The sequence below is a fragment of the Chiloscyllium plagiosum genome, unplaced genomic scaffold, assembly GCF_037043375.1.
Source record: "Chiloscyllium plagiosum isolate Xiang-an unplaced genomic scaffold, Cpla_swu_hap1 HiC_scaffold_17, whole genome shotgun sequence".
Classification (NCBI taxonomy): Eukaryota; Metazoa; Chordata; class Chondrichthyes; order Orectolobiformes; family Hemiscylliidae; genus Chiloscyllium; species Chiloscyllium plagiosum.
Genome location: NW_028270155.1, coordinates 1915905 through 1938968, shown reverse-complemented (window position 1 = coordinate 1938968; position 23064 = coordinate 1915905). Strand labels below are relative to the sequence as shown.

Genomic DNA, 23064 nt, shown 5'->3' with positions numbered 1-23064 from the left:
TAGCTGAAAATATAAAAAGATTGGAAAAGATGCTTAACATATTTGAAGAAGCAGAGTTATCAAAGTGTTGGTCCTGTAGAAAACGCATCTGAGGAATTAGTAATGGAGAATAACAAGTCAGTAGATTAACTGAACAGATATTTTCTGTCTATCCGCACTACAGAGCATACAAGTAGCATCCTGAAAATAGTTGCAAATCAGAAATTTAAAGAAAGGGAGGAATGCAAGGTCATTATAATTAACAAATAAGTAGTCCTGAGTGAAATAGTTGTTGCAATGACTTTAATTTTCCAAAATTCATTAAATTCAGGTAAGATTCCCATAGATTTCAAAATAGCTAATGTCACTTCTTTATTCGAAAAGGGAAGGCATAAAGCAGGAAACTGCAGGCCAGTTAGCTTTACATATTTGAAGCTTTATTAAAACATTACAACAGGACACTAGGGACACATTCAAGATATTCAGATAGCACCAACATGGTTTTCTCAAAGGAAAATCATATTTAACTAATTTATTGGAGTTATTTGAGAAAGGAAGCTGTGCTGTAGACTAAGGGAACCAATGAATCTATTGCATTTAGATTTCCAAAGGAGTTTTGATGAGTGTCACACCAAGGTTATTGCAGAAAATAAAAGCTCATGTTGTATGGGATATTAATAGGAGATTGACATGTTGATGTTAATAGATTGGCTTGCTAACAGGAAACAGAGTCGGAACAAATCAGCCTTTTTCAGGCTGGCAGATGTCATGAGTGGTATGCCACAGTGGTCAGTGCTAAGACTTCAATTCTACAAATTATATAAATAATTTGGAGGATGGGATCAAAGATATGGCAGCTAAATTTGCTAATGATTCAAACATAGATAGGAAAGTGAGTTCTAAAGAGGACTTAAGGAGCGTAACAAGATACAGATAAGGTAAGTCAACGGATAAAGATTTGGAAAACGGAGTATAATGTGCAAAAACTTAAAATGATGTCTGTAATAAATGTTGGTGGCTGGAAGAACTCCAGCTCAGAGTTAATGAGCAGGAGTCTGAGCTTCAAACATTGTGACACATCAGGGAGGAGGGAATTTACCTGAATGCTGTGTTTTAGGAGACAGTCACATTCATTAGACTAAATACTCTAATTTGGCCAATCTTCAGGGAAAGGAGGGTATGGCTGTGAATGAGGCAGGGAGAGGGATCCAGGAGGTAGTTGCAGGAGCCTCAGCCCCTGTCCTGCTCCAACAGCTTCAAGAGTTTTGCTGCCATGTGAATGAGAATGGTGACTGCAGGGAGGATGGGCAGACTGACCACAGCATTGTGGTACAGGTAGCCACTTAAGTGGGGGAGAGAAGAGAAATGTTGTTGTAATTGGGGATACTATAGTTGGGGGAATACACACTGTGGAACAGGAGAATCGACGTTTCGGGCATTAGCCCTTCTTCAGGGCCGAAACGTCGATTCTCCTGTTCCCTAGATGCTGCCTGACCTGCTGCGCTTTTCCAGCAACACATTTCCATCTCTGATCTCCAGCATCTGCAGACCTCACTTTCTCCCCGGAATAGACACTGTACCCTGTGTCCAGAATCGAGAGTCCTGAAAGTTGTGTTGCCTGCCTGGTGCTCGGGTTCGAGATATCGTCTCTGGGCTGCAGAGGAACTTTGAGTGGGAGGCTAAAGATCCAGTAGTTGTGACCCACATAGGCATCAACAACGTAGATAAAACTAGGGCAGAGGTCCTGCTAAGGGAGTATGGACAGATAGGAGCTAAATTAGAAAGCAGAACCAAAAGGCTAAATATTTCTGGATTAAGACCTGAGTCATGAGCTAACTGGTACAAGATCAATAAGATTAAGCAGATAAATGCATGGCTCAAAGATTAGTGTGAGAGAAATGAGTTTGAATTCATGGACATTGGCTCCATTACTGGGGAAGAAGGAACCTGTTCTGATGGGACTGTCTTTATGTGAACTGTGCTGGAACCACATGAATTACATAAATAGGGGGTGGGGTTCACTTACAGGAGAAATCAGACCCAAATTAAAGGAGATGGTAAGAATGCAGAACTCAGGAAAGGTTATTAAAACCTCCAGCACAGACCCAAATAGGACAGAATGTAAGGAAAGCTTTGGCAATCAAAGTTTAAGCATACTGGACAAATGAATGACAATGATAAGAGGGATGGTTAATACAGGACTGAAAGTGTTATATCTGAATGCGTGCAGTATAAGGAAGAAGGTAAATGAGCTTGTGATGCAGATCAGAATTGCCAGGTATGACTTGGTGAGCACAGAGATGTGGCTGTAAGGGGATCAGGACTGGGAGCTGAATATCCAAGGACATACATCCTATCGAAAGGACAGGCAGGTGGGCAGAGGAGGTGGGGTTGCTTTATCAGTAAGAAATGAAATTAAATCAATAGTAAGGAATGAAGTATGGTCAAAATTGGAGGTGTAGTGGACAACAAAGAAGGTTACCGCAGATTACAATGGGATCTTGATCAGATGGGCCAATAGGCTAGAGTGGCAGATGGAGTTTAATTTAGATAAATGAGAGGTGCTGCATTTTAGAAAAGCAAATCTTAGCAGAACTTATACACTTAATGGTAAGGTCCTAGAGAGACCTTGGAGTGCAGGTTCATAGCTCCTTGAAATTAGAGTCGCAGGTATAGAGGATAGTGAAGAAAGCATTTGATAAACTTTCCTTTATTGGTCAGAGTATTGAGTATAGGAGTTGGCAGATCATGTTGCGGCTGTGCAGGACATTGGTTAGGCCACTGTTGGAATGTTGCATGCAATTCTAGTCTCTTTCCTATCGGAAGGATGTTGTGAAATGTGAACGAGTTCAGAAAAGATTTAGAAGGATGTTGCCAGGGTTGGAGAGTTTGAGCTAAAGGAAGAGGTTGAATAGGCTGGGGCTGTTTTCCTGCAGCGTTGGAGACTGAGGGATGACCTTATAGAGGTTTATAAAATCATGAGGGGCAGGAATAGGGTAAATAGACAAGGTCTTTTCCCTGGGGTGGGCGAGTCCAAACTTAGAGGGTATAGGTTTAAGGTGAGAGGGGAAAGATATAAAAGAGACCTAAGGGGGAACTTTTTCACGCAGAGGACGGTGCATGCATGGAATGGGCTGCCAGAGAAAGTGGTGGAGGCTAGTACAATTGCAACATTTAAAAGGCATCTGGCTGGGTATATGAATAGGAAGGGTTTGGAGGGATATGGGCCAGGTACTGGCAGGTGAGACTAAATTGGGTTGGGATATCTTGTCGGCATGACAAGTTGGACCGAAAGATCTGTTTCCATGCTGTACATCTCTATGACTTTTTGGTGTAGAATCTGTGTGGGTAGAATTGAGGAAACAGAAAAGGTTAAAAAAACCATTGTTGGAGTTATGTACAGACCTCCAAACAATAGTCAGGGGCTGGGGCGCAAGATTCACCAGGAGATAGAAAAGATGCGTAGGAAAGGCAAAGTTGCAGTGATCAATATGCAGGTGGACTGGGCTCCACCCTTCAGGCACTCTGCCTGTATTCCTGATGAAGGGCTTTTGCCCGAAACATCGATTTTACTGCTCCTTGGATGCTGCCTGAACTGCTGTGCTTTTCCAGCACCACTAATCCAGAATCTGGTTTCCAGCATCTGCAGTCATTGTTTTTACCTGGAAAAATCAGGCTGGTAGTGGTATGAAAGAAAAAATTGTGGAATGTCTATGAGATGGCTTTTTGGACCTCTCCTCAACGAAGGAACAAGCAATATTGGATTTAGTGCTGTGCTGTGAGGGAGACTTGATAAGAGAGCTTAAGATGAAGGAACCCTTAGGAGGCAATGATCATAACATAATTGAATTTACTCTGCAATTTGAGAGGGAGAAGATAGAATGAAGGTAATTGTTTCATAGGTGAACAAAGGCAACTGCAGAGGCAAGAGGGAGGAGCTGGGTAGAACTGACTGGGAGATGAGCCCTGCAGGAAAGACAGTGGATTAGCAATAGCAGGAGGTTCTGGGAGTAATTCAGGAGACACAGCAGAGATTCATCCCAAGGAAAAAAGAAGTGCGATACAGGGAGGATGAGGCTACCGTGGCTGACGAATAGCAGGAATAGCATAAAAGCAAAAGAGAAAGCATACAGTGTTGCAAAGGGCAGAGGGAAACTAGAGGATCTGGAAGCTTACAAAGACCAACAGGGGGCAACAAAAAAAACAATAAGGAGGAAGATTAAATATGAGGGTAACCTAGTCAGTAATGTAAAGGAAGATTGCAAGAGTTTCTTTAGATATATAAAGGGCAAAAGAGAGGCAAAAGTGGACATTGGGCCACTGGAAAATGACACTGGAGAGACAGTAGTGGGGAACAAGGAAGTGGTTGAGGTACTGAACAATTACTTTGCTTCGGTCTTCACGGTAGAAGATATGAGTAATATCCCAAAAATTCAAGAGAGTGAGGGGGCAGAGCTGAGTATAGTGGCCATCACCAAGGGGAAAGTGCTAGAAAACCTGAATGGCCTGAATATGGATAAATCACCTGCACCAGATAGACTACACCCCAGGATTCTAAGGGAGATCACTGAAGAGATAGCGGAGGCATTAGTGGTGATCTCTCAGGAAGCACTAGAACTAAGAGGACTGGAAAATCGCTAATGTGACCCCTGTTTAAAAAGGGAGCGAAGCAAAAGACAGAAAATTACAGACCGATCAGCTTAACCTCGGTCATGGGTGAGATCCTGGATCCACTGTGACGGATTAGATTTCTGAATACATGGAAGTGTATGGTAAAATATGGCAAAGTCAGCATGGTTTCATCAAGGGAAGGTCATGCCTGACAAATCTGCTAAAAGTCTTTGAGGAAGTAACAAACAGGTTAGACCAAGGAGAGCAATTGGATGTTATCCATCCCGACTTCAAGGCGGCCTTTGATAAGGTGCCATACAGGAGGCCATCGAGTAAGGTAAGAGCCCATGGTGCTAGAGACAAGGATAGAAGCTTGGCTGTCTGGCAGAAAGTAGAGTGGGGATAAAAGGACCCTTCTTAGGATGGCAGCCAGTAACAAGTGGTGTTCCACAAGGCTCAGTGTTGGGACCGCAACTTTTCACTTTATACATGAACAATCCAGTTGAAGGAACTGAGGGCATTCTGGCTACATTTATAGATGATATAAAGATAGGTAGAGGGACAAGTAGTATTGCCCAGTGGTTTATCTGGTTTCAGTTATGACTCTGAAGCAGTTTGATGCCATGAGGCATTATGGAGTCTGGAGTCAGGTTGTAGATGCCCAGAATAACTCCACCCTGATTGCATGGCACTGTGGCTATAATCTGATTGATTTGTTCTGGTATTCTGACCATACTTGGGAAATGATGACGGTGCTGCCTGTGGCATTGAAAGGTGTATTCAGTGAGAATGGTTATGTCAAACTGTTTTTGTAAGGAGGAACTGGGGAATATGCAGGGCTGGGTTTGCTGTTCCCATTTCCAGTGCACAGGGTAATGCCCAGTGGTTTATCTGGTTTCAATTATGACTTTGAAGCAGTTTAGTACAACTGAAAGGCTTGCTAGGCCATCTGAGAGATCATTTCACAAGAGTCAACCATATTACTGCGAATCTGGAGTCACAATTTGCCAGACTAGGTAAATATGACAGATTTCCTTGTTAAGAGAATAATAGTGAACTGGAAAATATTTTTATGACAATCCAAAATGGTTTTGTGACTACTACAGAACAGTGGTTAGGTCCCTTTTGGAATATTGTGTGCATTTCTGGTCTCCTTCCTATTGGAAGGATGTTGTGAAACTTGAAAGGGTTCAGAAAAGATTGACAAGGATGTTGCCAGAGTTGGAGGATTTGAGCTACAGAGAGAGGTAGAATGGGCTGGAGAATCGGAGGCTGAGGGGTGACCTTATAGATGTTTACAAAATTATGAGGGGCATTGATAGGATAAATAGACAAAGTCTTTTCCCTGGGGTGGGGGAGTCCAGAACTAGAGGACATAGGTTTAGAGTGAGAGGGGAAAGATATAAAAGAGAGCTAAGAGGCAACCTTTTCACGCAGAGGGTGGTGCGTGTGTGGAATGTGTTGCCAGAGGAAGTGGTGGAGGCTGGTACAACTGCAACATTTAAAAGGCATTTGGATGGGTATATGAATAGGAAGGGTTTGGAGGAATATGGGCCAGGTGCTGGCAGATGGGACTAGATTGGGTTGGGATATCTGGTTGGCATGGACGAGTTGGACCGAAGGTTCTGTTTCCATGCTGTACATCTCTCTTTGAGTAGACTACAGAAGGATTTCAACAGGTCAGGACAGCAGGCAAAAAAGTGGCAGATGGAGTATAACGTGGGAAAGTGTGAGGCCATGTACTTTGATAAGAAGAATAGAAGCATGGATTATTTTCTAAATGGAGAGAAAATTCACAAGTCTGAAGTGCAAAGAGACTTGGGTGTTGTAGTCCAGGATTCTCTCAAGTTAAACTTGCAGGCTGAGTCAGTAGTTTGGAAGGCAAATGTACTGATAGCGTGTTTTGAGAAAATTTGTAGCTCAGGTTGAGGTTCTGGATGTAGGTTTGCTCACTGAGCTGGAAGCTTTGTCCAGAGACTCACTGAAAATGTATGGTGACGAAACTTCTGAAAATGAACCTTCCAGCTCAGCGAGCAAACCTACATCCAAATGTAATGATCACATTAGAGAGGACTTGACTATAAAAGCAGGGATGTACTTCTGAGGCTCTAAAAGGCTCTGGTCAGATCACATTTGGTGCATTGTGTGCAGCTTTGAGCTTAACATATGAGGAATCTTTGAGGACTCTGGGTCTATACTCGGAATTTAGAAGGATGATGGGGGAAGCTAATTGAAACATACAGATGTTGGATAAGATTTGTAGCTCAGGTTGTAAGTTTGCTCGCTGAGCTGGTGGGTTTGTTCTTAGACATTTCATTACCATGCTAGGTAACATCATCAGTGAGCGTCCGGTGAAGCACTGATGTTTCATCCCACTTGCCAGTTATGCATCTTGGTCTGTTGCGGTGGGCGATATCATTGCTGGTTCTGTTTTGGTTGATTGGTAAATGGGACCCAAATCGAAATGTTTGTTATCGGAGCTCCGGTTTGAATGCCAGGCCTCTAGGAATTCCCGTGCATGACTTTGCTTGGTCTGTCCCAGGATGGATGTATTGTCCCAGTCGAAGTGATGTCCCTCTTTGTCTGTGTGTATGGATACCAGTGATAGTTGGTCATGTCTTTTGGTGGCTGGTCGATGCTCATGTATCTTGATGGCTAACTTTCTGCATGTCCAATGTAATGCTTGTTGTAGTCCTTGCAGGGTATTTTGTATATGACGTTCATCTTGCTGGCTGTGGGTATGGCATCATTTAAATTCATGGGGAGCTGTTTCAGTGTGGTGGTAGGTTTGTGGGCCACCATGACACCTAGAGGCCTGAGTAGTCTGGTCATCACCTCTGAAATGTCTTTGATGTATGGTAGGGTGGCACGAGTCTTGCCGTGTCTTCCCGTTTACATCTGTTGTGCAGGAATCTTCAGACTGCGCTTATCGGGTAACCGTTCTTCCTGAATACGTTATGTAGATGTTTTTCCTTGGCTTCTCATAGTTCCTGGATGCTGCAGTGTGTTGTGGCCTGTTTAATTAATGATGCAGCTCCACATGTGGGTGCTGGGATGGCTGCTCCTGTACTTGAGTATCTGGTGAGTGCGTGTAGCTTTCCTGTAAATGCTGGACTGCTGCTCTCCATTGGCTTTTCGTTCTACTGTGACATCGAGGAATGGGAGTCGGTTGTTGTTCTCTTCCTCTTTGGTGAATTTTATACCGATAGGATTGTTGTTCATGTGCTTGTGGGTTTCTTCTTGGTTATTGTGTTTCGTGATGACAAAGGTGTCATACATATAAAAGACCCAAGGCTTGGGCTTGATTGTGGGAAGGGCTGTTCGTTCTAACCTCTGCATAACTGCTTCTGCTCTAAGTTCTGATATTGGTGATCCCATATGGAACTCGTAAGGCTGAAAATGTGTTGCTGGAAAAGCGCAGGTCAGGCAGCATCCAAGGAACAGGAGAATCGACGTTTTGGGCATAAGCCCTTCTTCAGGAATGAGGAAAATGTGTCCAGCAGGCTAAGATAAAAGGTAGGGAGGAGGGACTTAGGGGAGGGGCGTTGGAAATGCGATAGGTGGAAGGAGGTTAAGGTGAGGGTGATAGGCCGGAGTAGGGCTGGGGGCGGAGAGGTCAGGAAGAAGATTGCAGGTTAGGAAGGTGGTGCTGAGTTTGAGGGTTGGGACTGAGACAAGGTGGGGGGTGGGGAAATGAGGAAACTGGAGAAATCTGAGTTCATCCCTTGTGGTTGGAGGGTTCCTTGGCAGAAGATGAGGCGCTCTTCCTCCAGCCATCATGTTGCTATAGTCTGGCGATGGAGGAGTCCAAGGTTCTGCATGTCCTTGGTGGAGTGGGAGGGGGTGTTGAAGTGTTGAGCAACGGGGTGGTTGGGTTGGTCGGTCAGGGTGTCTCAGAGGTGTTCTCTGAAACTTTCCGCAAGTAGGCGGCCTGTCTCCCCAATATAGAGGAGGCCACATCGGGTGCAGTGGATGCAGTAAATGATGTGTGTGGAGGTGCAGGTGAATTTGTGTCGGATATGGAAGGATCGCTTGGGGCCTTGGGGGGGAAGTAAGGGGGGAGGTATGGGCGCAAGTTTTGCATTTCTTGCGGTTGCAGGGGAAGGAGCCGGGAGTGGAGGTTGGGTTGGTTGGGGGTGTTGACCTGACGAGGGAGTCACGGAGGGAGTGATCTTTTCGGAACGCTGATAGGGGAGGGGAAGGAAATATATCCCTGGTGGTGGGGTCCGTTTGGAGGTGGCGGAAATGACGACGGATGATACGATGTATATGGAGGTTGGTGGGGTGGTAGGTGAGGACCAGTGGGGTTCTGTCCTGGTGTCGATTGGGGGGGCGGGGCTCAAGGGCAGAGGAGTGGGAAGTGGAGAAGATGCGGTGGAGAGCATCGTCGATCACGTCTGGGGGGATATTGCGGTCTTTGAAGAAGGAAGCCATCTGGGTTGTACGGTATTGGAACTGGTCCTCCTGGGAGCAGATGCGGCGGAGACGAAGGAATTGGGAATATGGGATGGCGTTTTTACAGGGGGCAGGGTGGGAGGAGGTGTAATCTAGGTAGCTGTGGGAGTTGGTTGGTTTACAGTAAATGTCCGTGTTGATTCGATCGCCCGAGATAGAAACGGAGAGGTCTAGGAAGGGGAGGGAGGAGTCTGAGACGGTCCAGGTAAATTTGAGGTTGGGGTGGAAGGTGTTGGTAAAGTGGATGAACTGTTCAACCTCCTCATGGGAGCATGAGGCAGCGAACTCCTAAGGGCCTGGCATTTAAACTGGAAGTCCATTAACAATCATATAGATTTGGACCCCATTTATCAACCTCTCAGAAGCAGAACCGGAAATGATATCACCTACCAAAACAATCAGAGACAGATAAATAGCAGGTGGGACAAAACACCAATGCTTCACCAAAGGTTCACTGATGGTATGTTACCTAGCATGGTGATGAAACGTCCAAGAACAAACCTACCTGCTCAGCGCGCAAACTTACATACTGAAATGCACTGAATACTGAATGACCTGGACAGAGTAGATATTGAGAAGATGCTTGCATTGGTAGGAGAGACGAGGGCCCAAGGGCAAAGCTTAGAGTAAAGGGAAGACCTTTTGGAATGGAGCTAAGGAGAAACTACTTCAGCCAGACAGTGGTGAATCGATGGAATTCACTGCCACAGAAGGCTGTGGAGACCGGGTCATTGAGTATATTTAAGACTGAGATAGATAGGTTCTTGAGGATCAAAAGTTATGGGGAGAAAGCGGGAGAATGGGGTTGAGAAACCTATCAGGCATGATTGAATGGCCATATTTCTGCTCTGTGTCTTCTGGTCTTACGGAAATTGTCAATTTTAGCTAAATAATAAAAATGTAGCATATTATATAAATGGTGGGAGGTTGCAGAGCTCTGAGATGCAGAGAGATCTGGGTGCCCAAGTGCTTGTGTCTTAGAAGGTTAGTACACAGATACAGAAAGTAATCAGGAAAGCGCAATGAATTCCATGGCTTATTGCGAAGGGAATTGAATTCAAGATTTGGGAGGTTATGCTTCAGCTAAACAGAGCATTGGTGAAACAGCATCTGGAGTAGTCTGTATAGTACTGGTCACGTATTTACATTAGGATGTTAACTAGAATCAGTTTGGAGAAGATTTACTGGACCTGGAATGAGCAGATTGCTTATGAGGAAAGGTTGGACTAACTAGACCTACACCTTCTAGAATTTAGAAGAGTCAGAGGTGACTTAATTGAACCATCCAAGACTGCCAAGGGACTTGACTGATGGAGAATTTGGGATAATGTAGTAGTCATAGTTTAAAATAAGGAAGCACTTGTGATACTGCAACTGTTCATAGGTTGAAAGGCACAGCAATAACTCTGGCTGGAATAAACTTTTAAGAGACAAGGACACACTCAAACATGAATTGAAAGTAATTAGCCAAGTCTGACAGAAGAAGAGGTCAAAGTTACATGAGCAAAACTGTTTTAACAGCAGCTTGATAACTGGTACTTTATGCCAAAAGGACAACTGATTGCCCAGCAGGAGAATTTGAGAAGTTAATCACAGGAAAGCTGTATCTTCAAACATAGTCAACGCCAATTGTAACAAGGAACAGGAAAGCTACTTCTGATAAGGTGGCAAGCTGTAGTTTAGAATGGTTTCAGAAGAGTAGTCAATAATTTGGTCGAACGAACTACCATTAATAGTGTCACACCACAAACTTGAAGGAATTTAACTTCAGGATTCCTTGGGAGCAGAACTTCAAAAACAACACTGCATGAGGATGAAACCCTGGACAGAGACAGTTACCATTGGTTGGGATCATAGCTAAATGAGGTAATAGCAAAGTTGAGTTATGAGACTTAACTTGATTACTTGAGGGGTCCTATTTTGTTTGTTACATGCAATAAGGTTTACATCACTTTTTCAATGCTTGATGGTCTGAAAGATTTCTGAAGTAGCTGAATTAAAGGAAACTTGTGGTGACTTACCCATAACACACCCATTTAAAACAGAGACGAGGAAACATTTTTTCTCTCAGAGTATTGAGTGTCTTCTGAATTCTTGTCCTCAAAAAGTAGTTGATGTTGAATCATTAAATATTTTAAAGCAGATATAGAATTAGTACTTGATTATTAAGGGAATGAAAGATTATCAGGGAAATGGAAGAATGTGGTTGACTTTCAAATCTGATCAGATCACAATTTTATTAATTAGCAGAGTAGGTTCAAAAGGGCCATGTGGGCAATTTTTACTTTGCTATTACGAACAAAGATTATGGAATTTAGGTGGTATTCAAGGAAATGGAAATAATGTGAAAATTTTTGTTCAGAACTAAGAAAAATTATCAAATTAAGAGAAAAGAATAACATTTCCAATTCCAGACCTTGAATGCTAATGAGCACATAAGTGGGTGCAAAAGTGAAGGGGAAACGTGTGTATTTTTATTCATTCCAGGGATCTGAACATGGCTGGCAAGGTCAGAATGTATAGTGTCTCTCTAAACAATAGTTTGATACTGCAGAAAATGTACACAAGTAGAGATGGTGTAGAATAAAATTGTTAGGGAAATTAGGAAAAAGGCAATATCAAGATATATTAGGATGGAAAATCAAGAAAACCCAGAGATATTTCATACACAAAAGAGAAGCACAGAATAACCAAGGAAAGACTAATATTAATCAGAGACCAAATTCATTAACTATTCCTGATCTTCTTTAAAATGCATCCACCTGAAAAGCCAGATAGGGCCTGAACTGGATATCTCACACAAAACAGGGCCCTTGACAGTGTAGTACACAGGCAGCACTGGAGTGGACCCAGAAAAGACAACTTCTGACTTTGAAGAACAAGTGCTGCTCAGTTAGCCACACCTTATACAGCAGGAAAGGAATGTCTGGGTGGATGGAAGGAGGGAGGGTAAAAAGGTGCAAGGAGATGAGTGTGAAAAATACAGAGACACTTGTTGATGACTTTCTGCTTTTGGAACATAGGAGCTCTATACCGAATACCAGCCACAGCAAGATCTGTACATAAACAGCAAAAATAGGCCGTTTGATCCTTCAAGCCTGCACTGCCATTCAGCAAGATTACAGACGATCTGAGTGCAACCTAAATGCCACTTTCCTGCACTCCACTATAACCATAGATCACGAGGCAAATGGAATGTTCACCTTTATGGTAGGGATAATTTGGAGGGGTTGGTGTTGGACTGGGCTGTACAAAGTTAAAAATTACACAACACCAGGTTATAGTCCAACAAGTTTATTTGGAAGCACTAGCTTTTGGAGTGCTGTTCCTTCATCAGGTGGTTGAGGAATATAAGATCATAAGACACAGAATTCATAGCAAAAGGGTCACAGTGTCATGGAGCAGTGATCATATATTAAACAAATTTAGATTAAGTCTTTCTTTTGAATGGGTTTTGCTAGTTCCAGTTCTTTACTCCACACTGGTCCCACCTGCTGTATTTGTATGCTAACTTTATGATTTATGTATAAACACATCTATATCCCCCATACCACAATACTTAAAAACACAGGAATGCAATAACATACTTTGCAAGCATTCAATTCAGAAGCTTGAACACCTATCATTACTGTTGGAATTCCACATTTCTTGGGATAAAATTGTTTAAGATCATACCTCAACTTCTCCTTCATCAAGCTCACCGTCATCCTCATCCTTTTTTCTCTCACGAAATGAATCTTTTCTGTCTCTTTCAGACATTCTCTCTTCAAGTTGACTTTTCTCCACTTCACCTTCCTTTGGAGAGTCACTACTTTTCTCTTCCGTGCTTTGTTTTTCACTGTCTTCTGTCACAGCCCCTGGCTGTTCTTCTGGGACCTCCTCATCGTAGTCCAGCTCATGTTCATCCAGGTCCCTGATGACAGAGGATGCTTCATCCTTGGAATCATTTGCAGTGTCCTCATCAATTTGGGAATCCTGTTTCTCAGAAACAGCTTTATCAGTTTGTTCAGTATTGCAAGTTCTTTTTGGACTTGCAACATTATCATGATCAGATCCTGCATCCAAGTCTTTCGATGGCTCCTCATTTCCACTTTCTTCGCTGTAATCTCCTTCTTCTCTCAACTTTTCCTCCTCCTCTTCCACCTCTGATTCATGGGTTTCCCCATTGTCCCGGCTCCCCTCATTGTCAAGTTCACCAATACTACGATTCTCAGCATCACTGCAATGGTCGTTATCTTCAGAATCAATGCATTCTCCATCATTGTCTGAACGTTTGCCTATGTCCTCTTCATCATCGTTTTCATGTCCACCCTCAAGCAATAGGTCATCTTCAGAGAGTTGGTCCTCAGGTGAATGAGGGTCACGATCAGGACTATCGGAGACATCCATCGGAGAACAATGTTATTCTGTTACAAGAGAAAAGTATGTGAATATATTTCACCTACAGGTGCTCCAGCATTTTCTCCACTATACTGTGCACACTATGTATGTAAGCACACAATGACACCAAGTTCAGTCACAAAGTTCCTCAGTGTCAAGTCGATAATACTAACATTCTGCTAAAGGTCTATGTTCTACCAAGTCAAAACAGATTCAATGGAAAGTGGAACCCAGCAGCAATCTTTAAATGACGTTTTCCAAATATGTGAATCAAAAGCCTGCAACATCTGATGAGAACTGCCAAGACTAAAACCAAATATAAGACACAGAAAAAAAAGTTCTAAAACAACAAACCAGGAAACAAACTCCACGAGACATTTTAAGCTTAGCTAGCTAACAACCAAGTGAGTGTTCCACACTGGCTTAAAGAACAAGAAGCACATGAATTAATTTCAAGAACAGAAGGGAGTCAGCAGAATTGGAAACAGGGAGGGAGATGTCTTGATGAATTCCTCTTTTATAAGAAATCTTTGAGCAAGAGTTGGGAGACAGGTTCCAGAAGTGCTGCTGGGAAACTGAGTAGGTGTGATAAAAAAATCCCCTAGGTCACATGAAATTCTGCACTAAAGAGCCAAATTTCTGCTACTGAGGCTTAAGGGAGTTGTAAAAAAGACATGTCTTACTTCATTTGTATAGGAGCTTGGTTAGACTGTACGTGGAGGACTGCATGCAAACAATTTTGATCTCTTTATCTAAGGACAGATATTATTGCTGTCGCGAGAGTGCAATGAAGGTTCCCCAGCTTTGTCCCCACTCCCCAGGCACAGCAGTCCTACAAAGAGAAGTTGAGCAAACTGGGCCTGTATTCTCAAGTTTTTAAGAATAACAGGCGATTTCATTGAAAACTACAAAATTCTTAAAGCGATAAACAGCAAAATGCAAGTAAGATGTTCATCCAGGTTGGAGAGTCTTGAACCAGGGGGCACAATTTAAAAATAAGGGGATGCCACTTAGTTTGGAGACGAGGAGAAATCCTTACACTAGACCACAAGACGATGAGATAAAGCAAAGAATTAGGCTACACGGCCCGGTTAGTCTCCTCTATCATTCAATCATGCCTGATGTTTTACAAGCCCATTTTTCTGCCTTCTCCCTGTGACCTCTGATCCTCTTTCTAATCAAGAATCTTTCTGTGTTTAAGATACTCAATGACATGGCTGCCACAACCTTCTGTGGCACAGAGTTCCATAGATTCACTGCCCTCTAGATGAAGAAATTCCTCATCCCATGGTTTCTCTTCACTCTGTGGCTGTGCCCTTGGTTCACAGTCTCTCCTACTAGAGGAAACATCACCATGTTCACTCTATCCAAACTTCTCAGTATTCTATACGTTTCAGTGAGATCTTGCCTTATTTCTCTAAATTCCATTGAGTACAGAGCCAGAGACCTCAACCATTCCTCATATGACAAGCCTTCATTCCCAGAACCACCTCCGGATCCCCAAGTCCAGCAAATCCATCTTTAAGATATGGGCCCCAAGAGTGCTCACAATGTTACTGAGGGTTGTGAACACTTGGAATTCAATCTTCAGCTATGAAAGCTCAGTATCTGAACATGTTTAAGATAGAGACTGATAGATTTCTATCAATTTCTACCAGTGGTGTACATGGTTGTGAGAATGGATGGGTAAAAGGCATTGAAGTGCTCAATCAGACATGATCATAGGAATGGTTGGACAGGCTTGACAGACTGCATGACCTACTTCAGTTTCCATGTTCCTAAGTTAAAAAAATCAATAATGCATCTAGATAAAGGCTTAATGGTAGATTAGTGTTATGTGAAAGTAAAAGGGAAAAATAAGAGAACAAAACCAAAATCAGCCACGAGAAAGGAAAAACTGGAGCAGAGGTTAATTTATGAAATTGCTTAAGTCAGCATTGAGTTTGGAAAACTGTAAAGTGCCTAATCAAAAGACGAGATGCTGAAGCTTATGTCAAGCTTTCCTGGAACAATACAGGAGCTGACGGCAAAAATGATCAGAGCGGGAGCAAGTTAAAGAATTAAAATGTCATGCAACCAGAAGCTTGAGTCAATTCTTGTGAACTTACCAGAGGTGTTCCACAATGTTTTCACTAAATCTGCATTTGGTCTCCATAATGTAGAGAAAACCTACACTGAGCAGAGAATACAGACATATGAAATTGAGTACATACATTGTTGTTTCACGTGGAAAAAATATTGAGGCCTGGGCAGTGAGGAAGGAGGAAGAAAAAGGATGGTGTTGCATCATCTCTGATTATAACGAAAAGTGCTACGGAAAGAGAGGTTGGTGTTTAAAGAACAGTCCAGGTTATTGGAGAATCCCTTTGGGACAACGAAAGGGGAGGGCAATTTGGGTTTTGAGTATGCCATGCTAGAAATAGCAGAGGCAGAAATAGCAGAGGCAGGCAAATTGGGAAGCTAATAGTTGATTGAGGCAAACCTTATCATAGTTCTGTGAGGCAAGGATTAGAGTAACACAGGAATGGAGACATTGTCAAGGGCCCTACCAATCAATCACGGTAAGGCAATTTTCCATTGAGGGAAAAGGAAAGCATTACAAGTGTCGATCCAGAAGGTTGCACCATTGGAACAATGTGACAGAGGATGGTTGAGACAGTGCTGAGTCCAGATCGGGGGAATTAAATTGGACAAGTGGAGTATGTTTCTGGGGTACAGCAATTACAAAAGACAAGGTAAGGGCATGCAGATGGAAATTCAACTTGGGAAGGAAAAGAATGTCCAGAAGAAACCATTGGAACAGGGGAGAGAAACAAGTTTGAATCAGCAAAGGTAATGAAATTAGTGCTGGAAGCTAAAGACAGTGGCTTTTATGTTCACAAAGCTTAACAAATTTGAAAATGTAGGTCATCAAAGAATGACATAATGGAGCTTAATGTTACATTTATTTAAATGGACTCCAACCCCAAAGGAACAGCTTGGACATGTGGAAAACGAGACAGCTATTAATCTTTCCAGAAGTCTTAAGGTGACAATGCAGGGATGAGGAAAAATGCTACTGTTATACATTGTCACATTAAAAGTAGAATCGAGCCAGGGTCATCCCAAGTTAGATGACAGAAGGAAAGCAATGAAGGAGAATGATGCGGACGTCGGACTTTAAATTGCTTAAAAAGTCCACAGTCTGTTTGCCTTCTAACAACCTGATACAAGTCTTTATTAATAACAGATGCTTAAATCAATCTCCACCAATCTACACCAGATCGAGAAATTACGAGGAAAATTCTAGGGTGGACTGCTTTGGGAATCATATCATAATACTCAACCTATTTGTCTCAAATGTGCCATGTTTAATATGTCATGCCTCAAATTACCCACATGCTACATCATGGAGTTCTGTAACTCACTAATGGCAATGTGGGTACAACATCAGTGCAAAGACAGCAGCAACACAAGAAGCCGCAAAGAAAACTAGAGATGAACAATAAATCCCACATTGCTAGTAATGTCCACATTGCGAGAATGAAATTCTAAAGTGTTATTGCTTGAAATAAATTATCCAATTTATATTTCAGTCAACTTGCTGCTTCTATAGTGTCCCTAGGGAATGTTTCATAGATCGAACAATTTTTGCTCATATAACATCTTGCAGATTAATTTAAAATAGATGCCTTTCAAAATATCTCTAATCTAAAAATGACAAATCAACATGGATTCAAAAAGGGAAAATAAGAATGAACTAATTTCATTTAATTAAGTAACAAAAGGTGTACAAGACTAATGCAACAGATGTAGTGTATCTAGAGTTTCAAGGACTTTGACAGGGATCAGATAATAAACTCATAGCTAAGGATGGAATCAGGAGACAAGTAGCAAGGCAACTACAAAGCAGAAGAGAGAAGGGGTTAAAGGTAACAAAAAGTCTTGGAAATGCTCAGAGGGAAGGCAGAATTTCCAGGAAGGGAACAGAGTTAAATAAACTGTATACTTGTATTTTGTGGATGCTGGCTGATCTGCTAAGCATTTGATGGGCGGCACGGTGGCACAGTGGTTAGCACTGCTGCCTCACAGCACCAGAGACCTGGGTTCAATTCCCGCCTCAGGCGACTGACTGTGTGGAGTTTGCATGTTCTCCCCGTGTCTGCGTGGGTTTCCTCCGGGTTCTCCGGTTTCCTCCCACAGTCCAAAGATGTGCAGGTCAGGTGAATTGGCCATGCTAAATTGCCCATAGTGTTAGGTGCAGGGGTAAATGTAGAGGGTATGGGTGGGTTGCGCTTCGGCGGGTCGGTGTGGACTTGTTGGGCCGAAGGGCCTGTTTCCACACTGTAATGTAATGTAATCTAAATCTAATCTAATTTCCAATAATTCTTGCTTTCACCTCAGCTTCCCGAAATCCACAGCATTTTAGTTATGCAGTTAAAACAGTTACTCAGATGGCAAAGATGGGACATGCTGTGCTGTAAGTGTAGGGAATAGAAATATAACTGGCAAAGAAAATGAATACAGATAAGTGAGGGGGTACATTTTGGAAGAATGCTCATTGGAAAAATAGAGCATACAATGGAACCTCGATTGTCCGAAGCACACGGGAGGGAAGTATTTCGTTTGGTTAATCGAACGCCAAATAAGCGTGTGCCGGATAACAGTTAGCCAAGCTTCAGGATCTTGGAATCTTGTTCAGATAATCCGAAATTTGGTTAATTGAATACAGCATAATCAAGGTTCCTATGTATTAGGTGGAGTAGATAAGCAGAGGGATTGGCATACAGTAGTCACAGGTTAATAAGACCATAAAAAGAGTATTGAGGATCATTTCTAGTATAGGAAATAGAAATATAATTGGCAACGAAAATTAATAGAGTTAAGTGCGAGGGTACATTTTGGAAGAATAAAGCCACATTCAGAAAGTGAGGAGTTATGGGATACAGGGAGATTTGGCTGTCTGGAGACAAAATTAGCAGGCCTAAAGAAGTGGTAGTGGTTGGAAAGTATTCCGCCTGGAGATTGGTGACCAGTGGTATCTCGCAGGGATCTGTTCCTGGGCCTCTGCTCTTTGTAGTTTCTATTAATGACTTGGATGAAGAAGTGGAAAGGTGGGTTAGAAATTTTGACAATTACACAAAGGTCGGCGGTATTGTAGATAATGTCGAGGGCTGTTGCAGGCTACAACAAAACATTAACAGGACGCAGAGCTGTGCTGAGAAGTGGCAGATGGAGTTCATCAACGCCACACTCACAGGAATCCAATTCACTAGAGAGGAAGAAAAGGACAACCAACTCCCATTCTTAGATGCGATGGTACAGAGAACACCGAACAGAGAATTCACCACAAAAGGTATACAGGAAAGCCACTCACACAGACCAAGTCCTGAACTACGAAAGCAACCACCCCAACATACACAAAAGAAGTTGCATCAAAACACTATTCAAAAGGGCCACAACACACTGCAGTACACCAGAACTGCAAAAAGAGGAAGAAGAACACCTCTACAATGTATTCGCCAAAAACGGATACCCGCACAATTTCATCAACAGATGCCTAAGGGAAAGGCAACAGAACGAGGACATGCCACAACCCAAAGGACTAGCCACACTACCATACATCAAAAACATTTCCAAACTGACTACTGCGAACAGTAGGACTCATAATAGCACACAAACCAACAGCCACTCTCAGACAACAACTCACCAGAACGAAGGACCCAATACCCAGCACGAGCAAAACCAATGTAGTGTACAAACTCCCACGCAAGGACTGCACAAAACACTATATAGGACAAACAGGAAGACAGCTAATGATCCGCATCCATGAACACTAGCCACGAAACGACACAACCAGCTATCCTTAGTAGCCACACATGCAGATGACAAGCAACATGAATTCAACTGGGACAACACTACTATTATAGGACAAGCCAAGCAGAGAACAGCCAGGGAATTCCTAGAGGCATGGCACTCATCCACAGATTCAATCAATAAGCACATCGATCTGGACCCAATATACCGGCCACTGCAACGGACAACTGGAACTAACAACCGGAAGCAGCAGATTCAAACCACTACAAATGCCGGAGGAAAGATCACAGAAGCACTTCACAGGAGGCTCCCAAGCACTGAGGATGTCACCTATACAGGGGACAAAATGTCTGCAACACAAATTCCCAGCTCGGCGAACACAACCACAACAACGAGCACCCGAGCTACAAATCTTCTCACAAACTTTGGCTATGTACATCTTAAATGACATTCGTGGTCATGTCGACCACCTCCGATGATTAGATTACTTACAGTGTGGAAACAGGCCCTTCGGCCCAACAAGTTCACACTGCCCCGCCGAAGCGCAACCCACCCATACATTTACCCCTTACCTAACACTACGGGCAATTTAGCATGGCCAATTCACCTGACCTGCACATCTTTGGACTGTGGGAGGAAACCGGAGCACCCGGAGGAAACCCACGCAGACACGGGGAGAATGTGCAAACTCCACACAGTCAGTCGCCTGAGGCGGGAATTGAACCCGGGTCTCTGGCGCTGTGAGGCAGCAGTGCTAACCACTGTGCCACCATGCCGCTGGGAACGCATTCCAGGCACCCACCACCCACTGCATGAAAAACCTTCCATGCATATCTCCCTTAAATCTTTTCCCCTCTCACCTTCAACTTGTGACCCCTAGTAATTGAGTCCCCCACTCTGGGAAAAAGCTTCTTGCTATCCACACTGTCTATACCTCTCATGATTTTGTAGACCTCAATCAAGTCCCCCGTCAACCTCCATCTTTCTAATGAAAATAATCCTAATCTACTCAACCTCTCTTCATAGCTAGCACCCTCCATACCAGGCAACATCCTGGTGAACCTCCTCTGCACCCTCTCAAAAGCATCCACAACCTTTTGGTAATGTGGCAACCAGAATTGTATACAGTATTACAAATGTGTCCAAACCAAAGTCTTATACAACTGTAGTATGACCTACCAACTCTTGTACTCACTATCCCATCCGAAGAAGGAAAGCATGCCGTATGTCTTCTTGACCACTCTCTTGACCTGCGGTGCCATCTTCAGGGAACAATGGACCTGAACACCCAGATCTCTCTGTACATCAATTGCTCTCAGGGCTTGTCCATTGACCGTATAGTTTGCTTTTGAAGTGGATCTTCCAAAATACATCACCTCACATTTGCACAGATTGCCATTTCTCCACCCAACTGTCCAATCTATCTATATTCTGCTGCTTTCTTTGACAGTCCACCTCACTGTCTGCTACTCCATCAATTTTTGTGTCATCTGCAAACTTGCTAATCAGACCACCTATATCTTCCTCTAGATCATTATTGTGTATCACAAACAATAGTCCCAGCATGGTACCGTGTCACAGTTCTCCATTTTAAGAAACTCCCTTCCACAACTACTCTCTGTCTCCTGTTGTCCAGTCTGTTCTCTACCCATCTAGCTAGTACACCCTGGACCCCATATGATGTCTTTTTCTCTATCAGCTTACCATGAGGAACATTATCAAACACCTTACTGAAGTCCATGTATATGACATCTACAGCCCTTTCCTCATCAATTAACTTTGTCACTTCCTCAAAAAATTCTATTAAGTTGGTAAGCCTGACCTTCCCTGCACAAACCCATTGTGCCCATCACCGATGAGCCCATTTTCTTTCAAATGAGAATAGATCCTATCCCTCAATATCTTCTCCAGCAGCTTCCCTACCACTGACGTCAGAATGACCAGTCTATAATTACCTGAATTATCCCTGCTGCCCTTCTTAAACAAGGGGACAACATTAGCAATTCTCCAGTCCTCTGGGCCTCACTTGTGTTCAAAGGTGCTGCAAAGCTATCTGTTAAAGGCTCAGCTATTTCCTCTCTCACTTCTCTCAGTAACCTGCGATAGATCACATCCGGATCTGGGGACTTGTCCACCTTAATGCCTTTTAAAATACCCAAAACTTCCTCCCTCCTTATGCCAATTTGACCTAGAGTAATCAAACATCTATTCCTGACTTCAACGCCGTCATGTCCCTCACCTCGGTGAATACCGATACAAAGTACGCATTAAGAATCTCACCCATTTTCTCTGATCCAAGCATAACTTTCCTCCTTTGTCCCTGAGTGGGCTAACCCTTTCTCTGGTTACCCTCTTGCTCCTTATATATGAATAAAAGGCTTTGGGATTTTCCTTAATCCTGTTTGCTTTCATTACTCCTTTTAGCTCTCTTAATTTCACATGTTGGACTGGTCTACTTTCTCGATATTCTTCCAAAGCTTTGCCTGTTTTCAGTCACCTCGAACTTATGTATGCTTCCATTTTCCTCTTAGCTAGTCTCACAATTTCACCTATCATCCATGGTTCCCTAATCTTGTCATTAGCAATTCGGCTCACTCAAGCCTTATTGGGTAGTATTCAAACCAACAATCTTCCGATCTGAAGTCAAGCAAGCTATCCATTACTTGACTAGTCCATTAGTCATGGCATTGCCTTTAGAAATGAACCAGCAAATGGTTATCCCCTATTTTGCATATGTATGTTCTTTCTTTCTTCAAATACAGGGCCATGTGCATTAATATATGTAGGTACCAGTAAACACAGGTGCACACAGTTCAAGTCTGACTGACAATTGACAAATCCTAAATTAACTATCAATGCAATTTCTCACATAAATCGGGATTATTTAAAATATTGTCCAATTACAGAATCACATCTAATAATCGACCCTGCTCCACCATTCAACTTGATGTATGTTGATCCTCTACCTCAATGTCATGCTCCCATTCTCTCCCCATACTTACAGCACCTTCAGCCACTGTAGACAGAACAACAGAAATTACGGCTTCTGACTCGGGCGTCAAGGAAAGGGAGTTCATTTGATTTCAAACGTGAAATTGATCAAGGTCTATAACAAACCTAACTTCACTCTTCAGTGTACACTTGGGATATCTACAGCTACACATTATAACATTGACCTTATCTGCAACCTTGTCAATAGGTTGGAGACTGGTTAGCTCAGCTGGTTGAATGATTGGTTTACAATGCTTAGTGATGCCATCAGAGTGGTTTGAATTTCTGTACTGGCTGAAGTTACCAAGAACAACTCTCCATCTCAACTTCTTCCATCTGAGACATTGTTTAACCTGAGAGTTACAATTACCAGAGTCTAGATTAGCGTGGTGCTGGAAAAGCACAGGAGGTCAGGCAGCATCCGAGGAGCAGGAAAATCGATGTTTCGGGCAAAAGCCCTTCATCAGGAATAGAGGCAGGGTGCCTGCAGAGTGGAGAGATAAATGAAAGGGGGATGGGGGTGGGGAGAAAATAGCGTAGAGTACAATAGGTGAATGAGGGTGGGGATGGAAGCCCTCTGTTTCTTCCTCTCCTGACATCCCCACCAGTACCCTTCCACCACCACTCTCATTCGTTGGTCCTCTGGTCCTCACCCGCTGAACTGGTCCTCACCCGTAACAATTTCTCCTTCGAATTCTCCCACTTCCTCCAGACCAAAGGGGTAGCCATGGGTACCCGAATGGGCCCCAGCTATGCCTGTCTCTTTGTTGGCTACATAGAACAGTCCACCTTCCGTAGTTGCACCAGCACCACTCCCTACCTCTTCCTCTGCTACTTTGATGACTGCATTGG

At 43.1% G+C, this 23064-nt stretch overlaps 1 protein-coding gene across 9 annotated transcripts in view; it reads right to left on the bottom strand.

Moving 5' to 3' along the window:
- Positions 1-23064, bottom strand: part of zc3h18 (zinc finger CCCH-type containing 18) — a 248786-nt gene that overhangs the window by 208541 nt on the left and 17181 nt on the right. For 6 of the 9 annotated variants that reach the window (XR_015759908.1, XM_087995663.1, XM_087995669.1 and 3 more), the window contains one exon: positions 12721-13451. Coding sequence is in view for 8 of the 9 variants with exons in the window: in XM_087995663.1 (XP_087851789.1) it covers positions 12721-13434 (714 nt within the window). In the remaining variant the exon portion in view is untranslated. Of the gene's footprint in view, positions 1-12720; positions 13452-15533; positions 15600-23064 lie in introns of all 9 variants that reach the window. The other 3 variants (XM_087995665.1, XM_087995664.1, XM_087995667.1) reach the window with 2 other exon arrangements.